This window comes from Monomorium pharaonis, chromosome 6 (genome assembly GCF_013373865.1).
Source record: "Monomorium pharaonis isolate MP-MQ-018 chromosome 6, ASM1337386v2, whole genome shotgun sequence".
NCBI lineage: Eukaryota > Metazoa > Arthropoda > Insecta > Hymenoptera > Formicidae > Monomorium > Monomorium pharaonis.
The window spans coordinates 26284043-26303517 of record NC_050472.1 but is presented as its reverse complement, the minus strand read 5'-3'; the positions used below and the strand labels follow the sequence as shown (position 1 = coordinate 26303517).

At 46.9% G+C, this 19475-nt stretch overlaps 1 protein-coding gene across 10 annotated transcripts in view; it reads right to left on the bottom strand.

Moving 5' to 3' along the window:
* LOC105837269 (transcription factor 12) overlaps positions 1 to 19475 on the bottom strand; it is a 128332-nt gene that overhangs the window by 39958 nt on the left and 68899 nt on the right. For 4 of the 10 annotated variants that reach the window (XM_036288765.1, XM_036288766.1, XM_036288768.1 and 1 more), the window contains exon 1: positions 945 to 10117. The exons of 2 other annotated variants lie outside the window; for them this stretch is intronic. In XM_036288765.1, coding sequence (XP_036144658.1) covers positions 945 to 1478 — 534 coding nt within the window. In that variant the 5' untranslated portion in view covers positions 1479 to 10117. Of the gene's footprint in view, positions 1 to 944; positions 10119 to 19475 lie in introns of those variants that run through there. 4 more of the 10 variants (XM_036288763.1, XM_036288769.1, XM_036288770.1 and 1 more) reach the window with 2 other exon arrangements.

Sequence of the window (19475 nt, the reverse complement as noted above, 5' to 3'; positions counted from 1 at the left end):
GATTCTCGGAATTCCGTGGAGATATTCTTTCACAGGTGGCGACATTCCCCCTTCGTGTGTGTGTCTTTCGTATGCAACTATGACCACCGCCTAATACGCGGCGCGACGGCACATACTAATTAGCTCTGCGAGCGAAACGCGCCATGAATACAACTCCACACGGAGAGTGAGACAAACATTAGATACGAGAGCCACGGTGCTCGAGGCTAGGTTGAGGCTGAACCTCGAGAGACACTTCCTCTCGCAACGATGATCGCTACCACTGGGACCAAATAACATCTCGCTTTTCCTCACGATTAACGAGAAGCATTCGTATATCGCTTTATTGTATATTTTAAAGATGAATTTAAAAAAGTTTTACTCTCAGTTTCGCGATAAAACACAAAATGCGATAAAAGAGCAACTCGAAGTCACGTACAAGTACTAAGTTAATAATGTTTTTGAGGATTAAAGATTGAGGGATTAAGGGTCAACCCCCCTCGCCCCCGTAACAGGTGTTCGAGTCGTTCGTTGATCGGTCGAGTGGTAAATATCACACGAATTTCAGCCGAGAAGCGAGCGCGTTCCTGGCAGGACATTGGTTCGCCTCAGGATTTACGAACCGTGAAATTTCCGACACGCGCCAGACGCGATTTCGGCGACGCCAAAACCGACAGGAATTTATCGTTAGCGGTTAACGCGTCTTAGCTATTGCGACGCTATGCGACCGATGCGCAGAGCACGCCGACCGAGCGTACAATATTCACACGTTTGGCGACCGCGAAATCAAATTCACTCTAATAAACAACCAAGACAATCAGGCAGCAGAATCTCTCTCTCCGCTTGTCGCATTGTTCTCTCGGCTCCAACGGCGGCCGAGAGAGAGAGAGGAGCCGCCTCACATTCCCACGATACTTGCTATTATATGGTGCCACGCTCCTTTCAATACCTCTCGTTATATTTACCCCGCTTTCCTGGCCCCCGTACTGTTTCCAATACGAGGGCGACGAGGCGAGTTGCATGATCGGACCGGTTCCGGACAGGTTGCTCGGACTGGACGTCTGAAATCGGTCCACCATCACCGCCGCCGCCGCCGCCGCCGCCGCCGTCGTCGCGGTCGCGGCACTCTGCAACTGTCCGAGCTGCTGACTCGGATTGCCGTTGTTCCCGTGCTGCTGATTGCCGTTGGACGTCATCAGCGGACTGCCGCGAGAACGATTGCACGCGACCTGCAGGAGATTCGAACAGCTGCTCGCGAGTCGTCCCGGGCTCATCGGGACCTGCCGCACGTGCCGCGACGCGTTCTCCGCGTGAGCGTAACGCTGCTGACCACCGACCTGACCACCTCGTCGAATCACCTTATTACAATGATTGCTCTGACTGGCGACGGCGGTTTTGGGCTCGTGGCACGCGGATTTCACGTCGATCCCGAAATCGCTCAGCTTGAAGTTCTGCTGATTCATCTTGAAGTCCGCGTTGTTCTTGAAGCTCCGATCCATCTCGATTCCGCTCGTAATCTTTTTTGTGTGACTTTTCCAATTGTCAGCTGTCTGTCTGTCCTCAGGGAATACAAAATCGTTCGGCGAGCTCGTTACCGCGCGGTCACTCGTCGCTTCAAGTGTTGCCTACGCAAGAGATGAAATTAATCGCAGGTGGCTGTTTTGACAGTTTACCATCCCGATCGCACACCGCGCTCGCCGCCTTGACACAGATCCAGCACGTCGATTGATGCACGTAATCCCTCCAATCCCGCGACGATTCGTCGACGACAGGACACCCGCGTCGACAGCGGTATGCTCCGAAACGGACACCTTTGAACGTCTTCCAATGTTCGCGAGACGAATTTTCGCACACACGGCTGGCACGCACCCTGCTGCTTGCCGCGCGCTTGGCGATCGCGAGGATTCCGTCACCGTCCGAATAGTGACCGTAGTAACGGCGAAACACGACCTTGCGTCGAGCGTCACACGGAGAGTGCGACACGGCCGCTATTTATCACCACCAGATACACGAGATGACGAATTAACATTTAGTGAAACTCGAGAACTCGCTCGCTCGCGCACGAGGCGCTTAACCGAAGGTTGCCACGATCGGCGATTATCGCGAATTGGCATAATGTTTTATTATACTCTTTGCTCGTCGCGATAATCGTCAATCACTAGTGAAAGTCGCGAGGCGAAACGCCCGAGTTTCGCAACGGTGGAATCGTCGGATTTGACGACTGCGTTTCGAAGAAGGAGGCAAAGTCCTCTTCGGCAATTCGACGAGATCCATCGTCGGACGACAAGATTAATGCACTTCGGCACGTTCGAGGCCGCGGCGAGGCGCCGATAACAAATTATATTTGTAAAACAAAAATCGCACTCACTCACTCACTCGCACGCCGTAATATCGGACGGGAAAGCGATCCTCGGCTAGAATTTCGCGTGCCAATTAAACGCGTCGAATCGCGACGCCAGAAGGAGGCGATGCTATTTTCGCGTGGAATAAATATCGACCGCGCGCGTCCGTACGCACTCGATTTCCCCGGACAATTTTGCGCGACCAGTCGTATCTCTCGCCCCGTCGTAATGTAACGTTGGACTCGCGTCGACGCGAGCGCAATTGCATCACACGGTGTCACGCACGAATCTGCCACAACACACGGTTTTTCGCGGTGCAACGTCCCCTCGTCGCGCTCGATCAGTTCGCTGCACTCTCCGCATTAGAGAGAGATTTTTCTGCCGATGGACGAAATTTCAAACAGAGATTACAGTACATGGAACGCACTCGGCACGGCGCGGAAAACGTCCCGCCGCGGAAACAATCGAGAGAGAGAGAGAGAGAGAGAGAAAGGATTAGAAGCCAACGGCCAGCTGGTTGGTTACCCAGTAGAGAGACGACTGACTGGTTTTGTGTTACCCGACTCATAGGCTACACACCGCACACGGCACGGAGGAGGCTGGGGTCCAGTGCACCCCTCCACCAGACGATACACAGAGCAAGTGTGCTTACTCCTCTCCTCTCCTCCCCTCTCTTTCCTGCGGTACGTAGTGCATAGAAGTATCTCACACGTGTGCGTGCACTCTCGCTCTGTGTATGCACGTCTCTCTTCTCTCTTCTCTCTTCTCTCTCTCTCTTTCTCTCCCACTTGTCTCGGCTCGACCCCACAAGAAACGCTTGCAGTCTTTCGCGCGTATGCACTTCGCCGCAGACGAAATGCAAGCGTTGCACTCCGGCGTGAGAGTCGAGTAACGTCTGCGCGCTAAAAAATCGTGGGAATTAAGGGATCGGGATGCCGCGTCGGAAGAATCCGAGTATGCGACCGCGATTTGTCGCGTAACAGCATAAAGTTTACGGTGATTGATGTCTAGAATCGCATTTTTACATTTCTCAATATAAAATTGTTACGAGCCCTCTTTCCGACATTAAGTCGATATTGATCGAATTATAAGATTTGCGCGCAGCTTTCTATCGTTTCTATTCATCGATTTTCGACATAATTAAACTCGTTTCCATAATTACTGCAAAATCGAGCCGCAGAAGCTTGTATAATATCTCGGATAGCGTTCAGCAGCGCAACGTTCACTCGATAATAATGTAGATCATAGAAAAGTGTATAAACCGAATATCGGATATTGATTCGAGGGGCGAGCGTTGTTTACAGCGGTGCCTATCTGCCCCTCGTTTCACGCCGGATCATTAATCGTGGATCGACGCGATATCTTAATCGCCTATTACTTGCTGTTTCATTTTTTTTTCTACAAGGGGTCAAATACCCCGGCGCAGCATCGCCGAGCATTATTTCCAAGCCTTCCAGGCCGTGATGCGATACTATCGATCCGGCATTTCTCGCAATTGGCACGACTCGTCAAGATTTGCGAAACGCTTAATCTTCGATATTGTTCGCCTTATCAAAAATCGCAAAAATTCGCCTATCCCTTCCGCGTTGCACTCAACGTTAAAAAAATAATTTCGCAACGTTACAACTCTATTTTTTTCTGCAGTTTCAGCGAATAAAACCTATTCATAATTATAAAATTACATACAGAAAATAAAACAATTAAGTCCCAGACGCTCAATATTATTGCATAATATTATTAATCATTTCAAAAAGTAAAAGATAAGTGAGATCCATTTCACCGAAAATATACCATCAAGTTTAGGGAAAGATCGTCCGAATAAATTCTCCTCAAGAATAAAAAAGCCTTCTTGTTTTAAGATTAATTCGTCACTAGCTCTTTCAAGAGCGAGCCCGCATCGCCCATCAGGCCACGACAGTACTCGATTCTCTCGAAGTTTCCAAGATGCAGTTCGCTGCATTACGCCGTTGTGTCTCTCTCTCTCTCTTTCTCTTTCTGACTTTCGTCGGGCACCGTCGCGGGAATACAGAAATAGTTTATCCGCGGAGGGATTTCGGGAGAGGAGGCCGAATGGAGCGAGAGGTGCGGCGGAAGAAGGCAGAAAGAGGAGGAAGGCGGACCGTAGAGAGGAACGACAGAAAATACGAGCGGGAGTTACGAGTTACAGCGGAAAACGGTGGATTATGTGTGTTTAACCCTCCCTGGTCCGCCCATCCTCCTTCTTCGTCCCAGCTTTCGTCCCTCGGCCTCCGCCGTCGCCTCCGCGCCGTTCGCCGTCGCGCAAACGCGCTTCCGAAAGCCCCCGAGTTATGTTTGAGCACGAAAAGTAAACTTCGACTTCGTGGCGACGTGAGGCGCTTTGTGAGGATTAGGTGGCCGCCACTGGGTGAATCGATTCCTTTGTTCCGACTTCCGCGGCTCACAGAATCGATTCTCCGCGGGCGGAGAATCCGCTCTGCCGATGGCGAGCGCAGCGGCGTCAAGGTCCGACGGATCTTCTCCAACGCTCGCTCGCTCGCTCGCTTTCTCGCTCTCTCGTACGTGCGAACGTTTAAGGAGTCCTGAGAATCACCCGGAGAAAGATAGAGAGAGAAACAAGATCGAGGTCGATTTTTCATAAACAGTGCCGCGCGTAATTCGAGACGTTAACAAAGAAGATCGACCGTTTTAAACGCACAATTCCGACATAAAAGCCAGCCACACGCTATTTTTAATTATTAATCATCTGTCCTGTTACAAAAGAATGCAGACAAATATACGGATTTGTTATTTATACATCGACATATCGATCATTTATCTCGTTCGTTTTCGAGTCTCTTTGAAACTCTAGTTCGGATTAGCAAAATAATGCATAGGTAAGTATTAAAAATAACACTTGAGAAATTGCTGAGGCACAACGACCACGAGATATCTATTATTTCGAAAACTACACGGGGACATTCGAGATCTCGGGAATTCGTAGCGATTAAACGGATGTCCGCGGTCTCTGCAATTTCAGATGCAACATCGACGTCGCCGTAGCAGCTGAAGCTCCTCGGCGACGCAAAGTGGAAACGAGGAGGTAAAGCCAAGGAAAAACCGGCCTGGTCCGACGTGCAACAGGTAGGGAAGTCAAAGCCGGCGGAGGCTCGGTGTTGCAAAAGTCAGCGCTCGAGCGGACCGCGGACGTCGCGCGAGTACAGCGAGTACGGCGAGTATCACCTCAGATTTAAGTCAAGGTAAACATTATTACGGGACAGTCTGAGGTCGATCGTAACAAGGGTTAATCGTGACAATCTTCGCGTCACGATGTCGTCCTTTCCATACGAATTTTCAACCGAGATTTATCAAGAACAATCGAGATATTTATAAAATATCAAGAGCTGAATTTTCGGAAACGACGGTAAAGATTTTTAATTCCCGTAATCGGCATAATCTGCGTATGTATATGGAATATATTGCGCCACGTGAAATTCAAAGCCACAGAATTAAACGTTGCATTTTCACAGTTCAATGACATAATAATGAGATATATCAAACGCATATTCCTATTACCTTTTCGTATCTCTCCCCCCCCCCCCTCCTCTCTCTCTCTCTCTCTGTAATAATGGACGTACTAATCGCACGATCGATGCGGTAACGCGCATGCAGGTATAACGAGTAGGTTCACCGATCGATCCAGATCGAATCGCGAATAGAGTGAAGTGCGGTAGCGAATCGAGCAACGAGGTAGGTGAGCGAGCGAGCGAGCGAGTGATACACAACTATCCCGTCGATTAATGCGCGCCTTACCGGTTGCTCAACAAAACTGGTAAACCGTTTACCATTGCCGCGAAGTGCCTAATCGCACACCTTCACCTAGATATCTTGCGACGGCAACGACAACGACGGTGACGACGACGACGACGACGACGACGACGACGGTGATGGCGGGGACGACATGTCCTTTCGAATCGAGTTGCAGCGACGTGCAATAATTCAACCGCGTCACCGGCAGGTTGATCCTTTCTTTTCTTTTGCCCACTTGCCGCAAATTGCGATAATAAACAAGTCAAAACTCGTTCAAGCGATCCCTCGATAAAATCGAGATGAAATATTATGCGGATTGTGTCACGATCGGCGTGCCGATGATTACGTTTTCATTCCTCGTGACATGCATGTGTATTTACTCACGTATAGCTTAATTACAAAATTAAAAGTTAGAAAATTCTTGTACTTATGTATCTACAAAAAATTCACATTTTCAAAATAACTATAAATATTACGCGCTAGTGAACGTGAAATTCCAAGAATTTATTTTCGATGGAAAAAAGTAAAAAAAATTTCTCCCTACTATATACACATATCTGTTATATTTTTTTTGCGTGTTCTTTCACATCGTGCACAGAATCGCATTTTATTCGTTAAAAAAAAATTGTTAAAATTACAAAATAAATGGCAAGAGTTCCAAGAGGCTCCGTATTTATAGGTTAAATCTAAGAAGGTCGAAAAAATTAATAAATTCGAGAATCACAGACTGATCATTTTTTCCCCCTTCGGCAAGTGAAGTTCGCGTCGATGCGTTTCACCTTTGGTTTCACTCGTAATTCAGCGAAATGCGCGCCGGAACGATCGCGGATTTGCGACCCCGCGGAATTGATCCGCGAGATCGACCGACATTTACGATCGAATAAAATCAAACGGGCAAACGCGCAAGGAAAAGAGACAGTTGGAAAAAGAGCGTCCGCGCTGTCTTCCTCCCGCCGATGGTTCAAAGACCCTCTAAGCGTATGCGTCTCGTCGTCCCCGCATGATTACGGTCCCATTCATGGACAACCAGTTCGACTCGGTTTCTTCTCCGTACCGATTTCAATCTAGCCGCCGCCGTGTGCGTTACATATAGACGCAGCGTAACATATAATCGTCGTCATCGAGTATACAACTCCGTTGGAAACAGGCGGAACAAGAACGTTCACTTTTAACGAGCCGGACTTTACGGCGCGGAATGATCGAGCATGGAGATCGCATTGCGAAACGTCGAGTAGTTGTCCCTCTTTCTCTCGCGAGAGAGAAATAATCCTGAGCGAACGATGAATCGAGGCGAACTTCCCGGCAAAAAAAAGGACAGTTACATAACGATCGTGTAGTTGCGCGACGCATGTCCACGTTTTGTAACATATATTTACATAGGGAATAAAAGGAAAAGGTTAAGATTTAAGGACGGCGTTTTACTTCCCCCGTCCATTTTAATTGAACTCTGCAGCTAGGAATTCGAGGCTTAATTGCGTCAAGATCTAGCTGTCCGCGAGAAAAAGAGGGAAGAGGGGGGATGATTAAACGGCGAAAGGGCGTGTTCGTAGTGATATATATATTTTCTATCGGTACTGTACCGGTTTTAAAGGACTGGCTGGCGAAGGAGACAGTCGGGGCCGAGGAACGTATCGCACACGCACGCAAGGCAGGTATCGCACACGCGCGAGGGGCAGGGACAGGTACGGAACGTGTCCGTGGGTAGCGCGGCGACGGTGAAGGTGCGCGAGAGAAGAATGAACGGCTAGAAAAGGAATGGGAATAGAGCGAGGGAGACGGACGGAGAGAGAGATGAACTAGCCACTGAAGAGTAAACTGACCAGACTGCCTGCCGCCGACACAACGTAATGCAATCTGCTGCAGAGAGAGAGAGAGAGAGAGAGAGAGAGAGAGAGAGAGAGAGAGAGATGAGGGAGATCAAGAGGAAACGAGAGAACGAGGGTAGCGGGAAGAAATTGATAGCCGAAATCGAAGAAGCGAGTAGGACGCGACAACGTTGTCCGAGAGACAACACTACGCGTCGACGCAGTATGGACATTCTATCTTTCTTTCTTTCTCCGTAGAATGCACCGCGACGGTGTGCGGCATTCGGGCTGTCTGCGATTTTTGTATCTAATGCGATAATACCGGGAAGGAGACCCGAGAACCAGCCAGACGGCCTGTCGCCGACGACGGCGTGCTCGCAGAAGAAAAACGAAGACGGAGATACCAAAGAGAAAGAGAGGCAGGTAAGAGGCAAAGGTACGAGGCAAAGGGACGAAGTAGGGAGAGAAAAACTGATAGCCAGGTTCACGGAACGAAGCGGGATCCGAAGGAACACGACGCGCACTTGGTTACTCCATACGATGCATTTATGCACTTTTCATAGTTACAAACGTGTGGTTAAACATTTGTGAAAGATCGACTATCGTCGATGGAAAGGCGAGGGGTCAATCAACGAGAAACGAAATTGGCGCAGTCTGCTTGTCGTTCTTTCGCACGCGTTCGCGTGCCAACGAGACAAAGAATAACATTGGATAGAAATAAAATGGCGACAAAGAGCAGTAGAAAGAAAGAGAAAAACGCGGAGAGATCTATCCCATTAAAAACAGTTCCCTCGAAAATGCGTATTGCATATCTATAATTAGGTCATTAATAATCGTGCATTTAATCTAAATGCCCCGATCGAGATTCCGCTGTTGACCATTTCTCTCTGATTTTGCGTATAAACGAGCAATTAAAATCAAGGCTCTCCCACCTATCCGCGTCTTGACACACGAGCAACAAATAATTCTGGTTGTACACCAGTTGCATAAAATAAACATGTTATTTACCGCAAATTTCACGCGCGTTGAACATTGCGTTTGACGTACCTCGCGTGAACAGTTCGCCGCATTTTCGAAGGGAACAGGCGACGCGGCGATAACGCGGCCCTTTACGATCATTAATTGTTAATTTTCAGTAATGATTAATTTGCTTAATAAAACGCAATCTATTATTTGCGCATTAAAATAGAATGTTTACCCTCCGCATTTGAATAAAGAACGTCTAATTATTTCGAGATACCACAAATGTATTCCAGCCTACCTGTCGTCAATGCTAGTAAGAGCGAAGTGAAACACCCTGTACAGCAAGATTGCGCAAAGAGCCAAAATTGATTGGCAAAACTGCCGGTCTGCTTTTAAACCCGATCTATTCGAGAATCAAATAGTTTCAGACCGCAGAAAAAAAATAGTGTCACTACCATGCGTTGTGTTGTTCCACGTGAATTTCGCCAACGTTGATCTCATCGTTCTGCGATCCTATCTATCTGTCGCGAACAAAGCGTGACAGAAACAAAGGATCTGCAGATGCAGATAAGCACTCTTGCGTAGAGTTACAACGCTTAGACATTTTAACCCGGCGATCTCTCGCGTACCATTAGATTATCGATTTAGAGCACTTGCCGACCCGGAAATTAATTCGACTGCCTTGTGCGTAAAAGGAAAGTGAGATATAAGCTTTCGCAAAGAAAATTAATACGTTTTCCATCACCTGCAATTAGTCAGCAAGAGAATTAGGGGAAAACATAGAATTAAAATTATGTCACAATAAAAAATAAGCGAATAGAGTAATGTCCGTCGCGATCGATATTAAAAATCGTTTATCAAGTTATGTCGGGCATTACATGTGTAAAATTCGCGGGGCGTTCGTATGCACATTACATGCTACTTCGCGTCATAAATACATAGGGGCCGCCTGTAAAAAGCCGCGACTTTCTCGACGACGACGACGTGGAATCTTACGATTTCCCGGCGAGATTTACAGATCGTTCCACGAGGCGCGGTCGAAGATTAATGGGCCGGCTAGGTAAACACGTAAAATGGCCGCGCATTACAGCTGTATAAAGAAGCGACATAAACACGAATGACAAATATTTCCGCGCCCGCACGGGAAAACGACCGAGGGCCGTTCGGGTAGGTGCGCTGTTAGAAAGTTGAATGAATTAAGCACGCTTGCCCGGTGCTTACGGTCTGTGCGACTACCCACGTGTCCACGTTAGGAACCGAGCGGACAACTCACGTGAGTGCAGCAGTTGGCGTTCACGATTCCTGCGCGAAAGTTCTCTTTCTTGTGTGTCGCTTGTTGCTTGGACTTACCTGAAACAAAGGAGACAAAAATTAGTCAGCGAGATAAATTTTATAAAATTCAATTATCAATCTTATCTTTCTTGATTAATTAATATCGATATCATACGCGATAGAAAAATTATCGTCTGCTACTCGAAGAGAGATACTTCTCCTTCATACATCCAATGAGAATATTTAAGACGATGTGAGAATAGAGAGACAAAAGAGATTATACGCGGAACATTCGCGGAACTAATTATCTACGGAAGATGTCAATTATTCATCTACGCTGCTTCCGGCGCTCGGAAACGACAGCGCAAAGCCATTTACGCGAAGACCACTCGACGATTGATGACGCTAGTCCCTGGAGAATGGACTTCGCTACGGACATCGGGGACTTCTTCATAAACTAACAAAGAGGAGGGAAACAGAAATGCATCGCCCTTCCTTCGTCAAGGCCATGTGACTCGATCGCACCTCACAATGCTTCAACGCTCATCATCAAAGTAAAGGCTTATTTAAACGAAATAATTTTTTCTTGCCACTTCCATATGCTTTAAACGGCTAATTACAATTGACGGTGCAAGAAACAAAATGTAATTAATAGTTTCTCTTAAAATAACAAGTTATAATAGCACGGTAAAATAATAAAAATATGTAAGAAAACATGTCCAATAAAATTACTGTACTATTAACTCGTAAATCCATAAATTAGTATTGATTTTAGATTGGGACGGAGCACCGCCATCTCCCTCATCAAATATCTAAATTATTTTACCAGTCGTATAAAAGTTAATATAACGACATCATTTAGAAATCGATCGGTATAGATGAGCCTCAACTCCGCCACGCTGCGTGACTTGCGACAAGTCTTTTTCCGAAACAGGGCAACGCGACAGGCCATTTTTGTCTTCTCGAGAGCCGACCCCTTTATGGTATTCGCGAGAGAAAAAGAGCATCTTTCGCACTTTGAAAGATTCATTAGGTACACGGCGAGCAACTTTTGCCGAGAGGCAGAGAATATCGTCGCGAATCCGAACTTGGAAGAGCCGTGGACGTACACTTTTTATATATATCGTCGCCCGACGGAACGAGAACAATCAATGTCATACCCACGACGGAAGCAGAAGGTAGAAAAACGTTGTTCTTTAGCGTGGCGACGCGTATAGAAAAGTACGGAGGCCTTCGTCCCGGTCGGAAGATGGAAACGTTGAGCCTTTCCCGGTGGTCGTTCCCGTCGCTGATGTAAATTTCGTAAGATCAACTTGCCTCTACACATATCTTCGTTATCTACACGTCAGCTCCTGTATATTTTACTGTCGCGTCATTGCGCGAGCACATGTACAGATCTGGCGAAAAGCGTGGAGCTTGAAGTGTACACGCATACAGATACACTAGAAGCGCATCAATTTCGACCTTCATTAAATTTTCACTTGGCATCTCGCGAGGGAGAGATTTCACCTGACAGATTTCGAAGAATCGCGACGTCGTGATCGTAAGTTAAGGCGCGTCCAGGACGTACTTCCGCGACGTGACACTTTAAAGCGACGGCCGGAAGTCCCACGCAACGGGTGATGCAAAGGTACCCCGAGCGGTCTCGACTCCGATAAAAAAATAAAAGAAAAAAGCGCGACGTGGGGTTGTAACGCGATGGTGGCGATGGTACAAGAGTAGAAAGAGGCAGAGAAAGAGAGAGAGAGAGAGAGAGAGAAAGAATGGGCGGACGAGGGCAGTTTGCGGCGATAACGAACAGAACGTCGATTCAACGACACTCGTAAAGCCGGACATTTAACGATGGCGATTTAACTGTCGCTGCGCGCAGCGCGCGCGCATACAATGTGCTCCAGTCGCTCGTGGTCCCCCCGCGCTGCTCGCTGCACAATAATAATTATGGCCCCGGCTACGATTGTTTATGGAGGCGGCAGTTAAATTACCGCCGGTTGACGTTACACGGACATTTCGGCGGCTGCTTTCCCTCCGTTGTCCCTGTAATTGTTATTTAACAGTGGTCGCCACACCATTCTCCTCGCTCCCCTCCCTCCCTCGTCGCCCAAATTCTCGGCTTCCCGCTCTCGGTTCGAATTAAGTGCCAAAGTTCATGCTCGTAATTAAATATCCGGCGATGAAAAGCGCGGAACTGCGTTTAAAGCTGCAACGATCGAAGGCGCATTCGTCAAGAGGCACAAACGCGTACGAGTAACGCGAGGATGAACCCTGACGATGCCGTTCAGATAGACGAACGACGAATCTCACCGGGACTTCTGCGAATTAATGCGACGGTGTCTTTCCCGTGAAGTTTCGCCCGCAGATATACGACTCTCTTGCTGACGGACTGACGTCATCTTTGGGTCCGCGCGCCGCCTTTCTATCGCGTGCTTTTTCGTTATCGCGATGTACGGAGCTCGGAGATGAGACTCGAGGGTCTCGGTATGAGAGCGAGATAAGCCCGCAATTTGTAACGTCTATTTTAGATGTGATCTCATATTTATCCTGCACATACCTATTTTATTCCTGCGCACTTAAAACCTTCGAGAATCGAGAAAACCGGGAATTAATTCAATTTAACCACCTGACGCATCGAACACTTAGCTCGCATTTAAAATGAACGAATTATCATGATGCCAATTACCGGAATTGACAGACAGTAGCTTCAAGAAATAGCTTCACGTCAATTTCACGACAAGACCGATAATCCTTAAATAATCAATAGTCCAGTCCTCTATTCCGGCGAATAATTTAGCACCGGAGACGATTAGAATTTCCAAAACATCCGGAAGCTATTATTCAATGTGCCGAGGCACGCGCGTTCCTATATCGATTTATCATCGAGACGATCGTTGGCTTGTGGCGCGGGTAAGGTGCTCGCGGGTTCCACGTAGATGACACGCAAACAATCCTTGACAGCCGTCACTTGACACCAACATCAAGTGTTTAACGCGAACGCATAGTCATCAGGTGGATATCTTGTGTCTATCCAGTTACGCGACAAGTCCGATATAGAAGAAGCGTATATCCCTATTGTTTTTAAAGAGAACAATTTATGTAAGCATAACACGCTAATCTTAAACGAGACATTACGTACGTAAGATACGTTTCCACTTTTCGTCGCTTGAGCAAAGTCTCATTAATACAACTATCAAAATGTGTTCAAGCTTCAATTGCGCTTGCCGTTAATTTAGTTGGTTGATATCGCGTAACCGACAAATTCAGTTCGGACTAAAAAAAAATCGAGTTTACCCCCAACGCAAAGTGCGTTAACTCGATTGGCCGAGAGCTTTCGTGTAATTCGGAACAATTCATAAATTTATTGCGACAGACAACACACAGATCCCTCTCTCGAGTTCCCTTCCTCGCTCACCCTTCCTTGTTTCTCTCGTTTCGTTCTACACGCCCCTACCTCCCTCGTGGCTCTCCGATACTCGTTCTCGCTCAGCCAGTGGGGGTTGAATTGCCCGAGTCGAGTCGCTGGAGAGAGAAACGAGGATGAAAGAGGGTGAAGAGGGAGACTGTACCAACTTAGACACATTAAAAATTTAATAACTCGGCTCGCTCGGTCGGTTGGTTGGTAAAGTACGTAGCTATTCGTCGAGCAGAGGAGAAAGAGGAGGAAAAAGAGGAGAATCCCTTTAAATCCAGAAGCCCGCCGCGATACTCAGCGGCACTCAATGCATCTTGCACACTTTCGGAAATTGACGTGAAATACCTTTCCTCCGTAGAATCCATTAAATTGTAATCGAAAAGAATTAAATTATTAATTAATTCTAAAACTGTAGTAAATGTAGTAAACCAACAAGAAAAATCTATTACAAAATAAAATACATTTTTTAATAATTGTTAGTCGTTCTTCGAACAAATCAGTAGTATAAGAAAATTATGAAAGCAAACTCTGAGAGACACTGACGAGCGTATCACCGAATTATGACCATCTTTGTCCCGTAACTGTATCACCGTATCATTCATCTCTTTTTATACGCGGCAACCATTGAGTTCTTTCGTTCCGTTGTTCGCTTAACAGCAGTAAAGCCATCTTCATTTCGCGATTTAATTCACCCCTTCGCCATCTCTCTTTCCCTTCCTCTACAGGATGTTTCATCCTAACTCGATTCCACGATATTCACGGCAAATAGATATATCGTAAAAAATTCCGACGGAAATAATTTCCGTCCTATGATATTCGAGCAAATATCTTGAAATGAACTGTCCAGTTATTCTAGCAATTACGAAAGTACTTAACTAAGGGGATGTTACCGCGGTTTAATTAATAAAACTCCCTTTACTACTTTTCTACTTCAACCTTAACTTAAACTGTAATCAGCTTCTATTAAATTCAATAATTTAATTCTCACTCCGGGAACCTAGTCAATCCCGAGACACCCGATAGTCGGCGACTTTGGCCTTCTTCAATATGGCTGAAACTTCTCTCACGAACGACCAGCCTCACACTCCCGCCCTCGCCCTCTTTTTCCTTCTCTCCTCTTCGTAGCAGTCGTGCTACGAAACTGCCATAAATTCGTCTTCTTGTTGATCTTCGGGAGTTTTACGGCTCCGTATGTCGGGTGTACCAATAAACGGGAACCTCGCCGTCTTGCGTTTGTCGTACGGATCAAACTGTCGAAGACCACGAGTTCCTGCGCTCGCGTTACATTTACAACCTAAACGCCGGCATCCGGGGGATTTTACGAATCGAGTATCGTCCGCATTCCATTTTCATTCCTCAAACTCTAATCCGATCGTCCAATCGTCAAAATAAATCTTTAAAAAAGCATTCCTTAATTATTCACGTCAAAATCTGATTTTTATTATAGCCGGGATGGTCATCGTTAATCTTTTTCCCGTTAGACAGCAAAGTATGCAGATTCCCGATCCTGATTTGTACAAATTTTATGCGCGAGATTCGCAACGCGTGAAACACGTTTTTCCGTTATTAATTCGCGCAACAGCGAGATAGCGGCCGATTAAATTCATCGGCGGAATAATTACCGCGAGAGCGGGCCCGGCTCGATTAAATCATCGGATTGGGAATTTAAATATCACGCCGAGAGAGAAGCCATGAATTCGTCATTCGGCTAAGATAACGACCTCGTCGACTCGCGAAGTCCGGCGTGTGTATCAGCGTCAAATCTGGACGAGTCTCACGCAATCATGGCGCACAAGCGCGCTGATAATGGCGCGCGCACGAAAATGGTTATGCATTTCGGATTATGCAACCAGTTAATTTTCCACGTTGATTAAATCGCAACGGGCGCGTGTCATCGTTCCGTTCTTCATACGGACGAGCGTCGGCGATAATGTCACCGAATGAACTCTCTCTCGCTCGCTCGAATAGCAGCGATGGACTCGCGTGTATCGCAACCGCGATCCAAAATTACGATCCTCGTAGTGTGACGGACACTTTGCAATTTTAATGAAGATCGATCCAGCGCGGACTACTGGTTTTTATTATTACTGCGCTATATGATTTAAATTACTTTAAATCGTGACACCCGCGCGTTAACACAAATTTTAATTGAACAAGCGTATCAAAAGCCGCTCAATAGAACACACGAAAGTTTCAACAATTTACATTAATAAATAATTAAAATTAATATTCCGAATAACAAGAGTTAGGGAATATGGGTCGAAAGTACACTCCAACTCGAAAGTTTCCCGGATGCCAAAGCGCCGAAGCGCGATCGACGCGAAGCCGGGAACATCTCTTGGGCTTGGCTTCGGAGCCGGCTCTCGAAACGGCAACCGTTTCTACATGTCGCTACACGCGCGAGGGCAGAGGGATGGGGAGGGGGACAGGCAAAGCTGCGCATGTATTCCGTTCTACTAGCGTGTTCGAGGAGGATGAGGGTGGCAAGCGTTACGACGCGGCGAGAGAGGGTGAAGCAGAGGGTGCCGGCTAGAAGCATTATAGCGCTGCTACAAATCATAGGGCAGACCCCCCACTCGGGGTGAGCGCGTGTTCCGCGCGCGTATAAACGTATATGTGTGCGTATACGTGCACGCGTGTATGTGCACATGTGTGGAGGGGCCGGTAGGGTCGGTCTGACAGTGGGACGTTACACGCTCGATGTACTGTATACTCCGTGGATACGGGCAGGGGGGTAGTAGGTTCACCCCCGAAAACTGCCGCCTCTGCCGAGGGGCCACGGCGCCCTCGGGATTGAAATACGCGTCATTACCGTTTCCCCCCCTTTCCAACCTCCTCCTCCTCCTCCCCCTCCTCCTCCTCCTTCAGCTTTCTTTCGCTGGAATGACGTCGCCGTTCTTTCCTGCTGATCTTTCACCGACAATGGAGATGTTAATTGAAAACAGAACGCAATGATAAATCCGGCGATTTTACTTTCATCTCGTGTGCGTTGACGCAATAATATATGCCCTCGTTTTATATGTCTACTTTTGCTTCTGCATGATAACATAATATTATAAATATATGTTACCAATATTCGAGTTGATTAAGTATAAATTTAAATTATGAATCAGAAGATAAAATTATAATTCATTTTATTTACTTCGGGCTGCATGAATGCATTATAACATTTTCCTTTTCAATAACACAATGAAAAAATCATCATTGTCACTTCCGCGTTATAATTCCAATTTAAAAAAAGTTTCAGCAATAATAACGGGCTTCGTCTTCAACCTTGAAAAACGACGGTACCACCCCTCGAGATGTATAGGGTGCAGAGCGTGAGTGACGCGGGGGTGCATACCGAGAATTAAAGCGTTTCAATTATTTGATCGGTCGATAGAATTATACGCGTCGAAGCGGATTTAGATTGAAACAGGATGAGGCGGGTAGAGAAGGATGGTAGAAGGAGCGCGAAAAAAAGCTTTTCCTTCGAGAGGGGAACGGGACACAAAGCCGATCACCACGACGCACCGCACCCCCGAGTATTATACACGGTGTCGGAAATTGCCCTACTAGCCCCATCGTCTCATTGTTATCTGACAATCCTTTTGGCGCCGATCATTCTTGCTTCCATTGTATTTTCCCGCTCGATACGAATAGTACTCGCTCCTAAGAAAGTGACCAAGTACGTAATAAATAACCCTTCAGTAAAAATGATGTATAGTTTCTCCCGTGAAAAATGCCATCGTGTGTGTTTGTACGGTGCGCGAGGACATTTCGAAAAATACGGTTGCAAAAAATATGAAGGATGTTTCCTCGTTCGCGATGTGACCTCACGGGGAAAAGGAAATCGAGGAAAAGAAGGGAGAAAAGGAGACACGGAGAAGCACGAGATTAAAATGTGTCTGGCGCAACTATACTTCACTCGGCGCGCGCGCACGCGTGCAACTTTTATTTTCGTTGCTCGTTAACTCGCGCAGCTCGCTGCTCATTCATAAATTAACAAGTTCGAGGAAACGCCGAAGAAAAGGGTGGTGCAGTCGCGGATTACGGAGGAACGACGAAAGCAAAACCGGGTTTTCGAGCTAATTAGAAGGCCAGTGCCGACTCTCGGTAATTAATGGATATTTCACTATCGTCGGGCAAGATGCTTTTTCAACGAGGAAACTCGTTCGCGCGATTAACAATAACGGTCGGAATGATGACAACAATTGCGGAAAACGCGTGCGTATTAAGGACTCCTCCGGTAATCAACGCGAAAAAGCAACACGATCAATTAAAGTGATTTGTCCGTGAAAACTCATCGAGTTGTATTCTCAAAACGCCTGAAACGTATTAACGTTTAAATCCATGTAAACCCATATAATCGTCGCAAAATATAAACACGATACGATAAAGCACGCGTTAATATAAATTTATGTTCGGCAGGGAAATTCATTCCGGTATAATTTCAGTGAATCCAGATTTAAATGCTATTAAGACCCATAAATAAATGCCGCGTTTGTTAGCGGCGCGATTGGCGTGAAAAGCGTTATTCGACGTAAATAGCGTCGAAAATCGGTCCCGCCGGAATTATACCGGTTTCCAATCGCTAAGATAAGGCAAGGTAAGGATAAGGTAAGGTAAAGGCGGGGCCGTCCGCGTAGCGTAAAGTGTATTAAAGGCGAAGTATAAAAGTTCAGCGACGCGCGAATTTACGAGGCGCGTGTGGGCACGAGATAAATATCTTACGGCTCAGTACTCCTCGCCATCTTTTGACCCTCGTAGCAGGACTGCAGGCCGCGTTATTCGCGTGTGCGCGCACACATACACGTACACACTTTTCGCGATCGTAAGCGATCGAATTCAACGCAGAAGCGTTTATGCGCCGAGCGGCAACCGGAAGCGCGTTAGGCTTACCTCTACTAGATCGAGAAAAAATCTCGGGGTCGCCGCGTTGCTTTCAACTTAAAATGACGTGAACAATTTTACGGTTAATAAGCATTATTGAATAACGCGCGCGTTATATGGGAGAAAAAGGGAGAGAAAGAGAATTACAGGCACGCGCTGTATAGTCATCCGTATCGTTAGTCGGAATATAGATCACAGCGGTAATTAGCCGCAGTGTAGCGCGCAGTAATTCTATGTCCGTGATCGTTTCAGGTAATTTTACGATTTTACGAGCGATTGCGTTATAAAATACAAAGTCGTGACGTGTGAAAATACAAGAATTAATCGAGGATCAAAAAGCTCATGTCGAAACGATCGCACCTTCCAACATTCTTTGTAGTGTGATTTTGCCAACTTCTTCTGAAATCTATGAAATATAACATATATCGCGACATATAAAGTTCTTCTCTCAAGCGATCTTTTGAAAAGCGAAAATATTCAGGTATACGGCGCAGATTAAGATGCTTTTCTTCATCTCAATTCTGCGGCAGACTTTTTCTTCCGCAGCGCGAGAATATTTCTTCTGGCGTGGTTTACATGAAGGAGCGTGTAATCTCGGCCTGCACCTGTGCGTGTCGAGCACGCGTCTCCTCGCGAAGCGCCACATGAACATGTCGTCCACATCGTACGCGCGTGGTGCAGAGCGAAGCGGAGAGCAGAGAGAAAAAAAACGGGGAAGGAGAGCGGCGAAGAAGGGGAGAAGGGGGGAGGGCAGAAGCGAGAAAACCCGTTACCTCAAATTACACGGCTCGGTTTATTATTTATTGTCGGCAATTTCTGCTTCCACCGAGAAGGTGCATCCGACCGACGATCGAAGGATGATTTGTGCGCTGGACGCTCTCGAATCCGCGCGGTCGATCAAACGAGGAGGCGCGCACCGTGTGCGAGGATCGCAATTTGAATTTCTTTCTCGATGATCGCGCGATCGGCTGATCGTTGCTCTACCCTTTTTTTATTTTCTCCAGCTCCCGTTGGAAGAAACGCGGAAAACCTCTCTCTTTCTCTCTCTCGCGCGCGCACGACAACTCC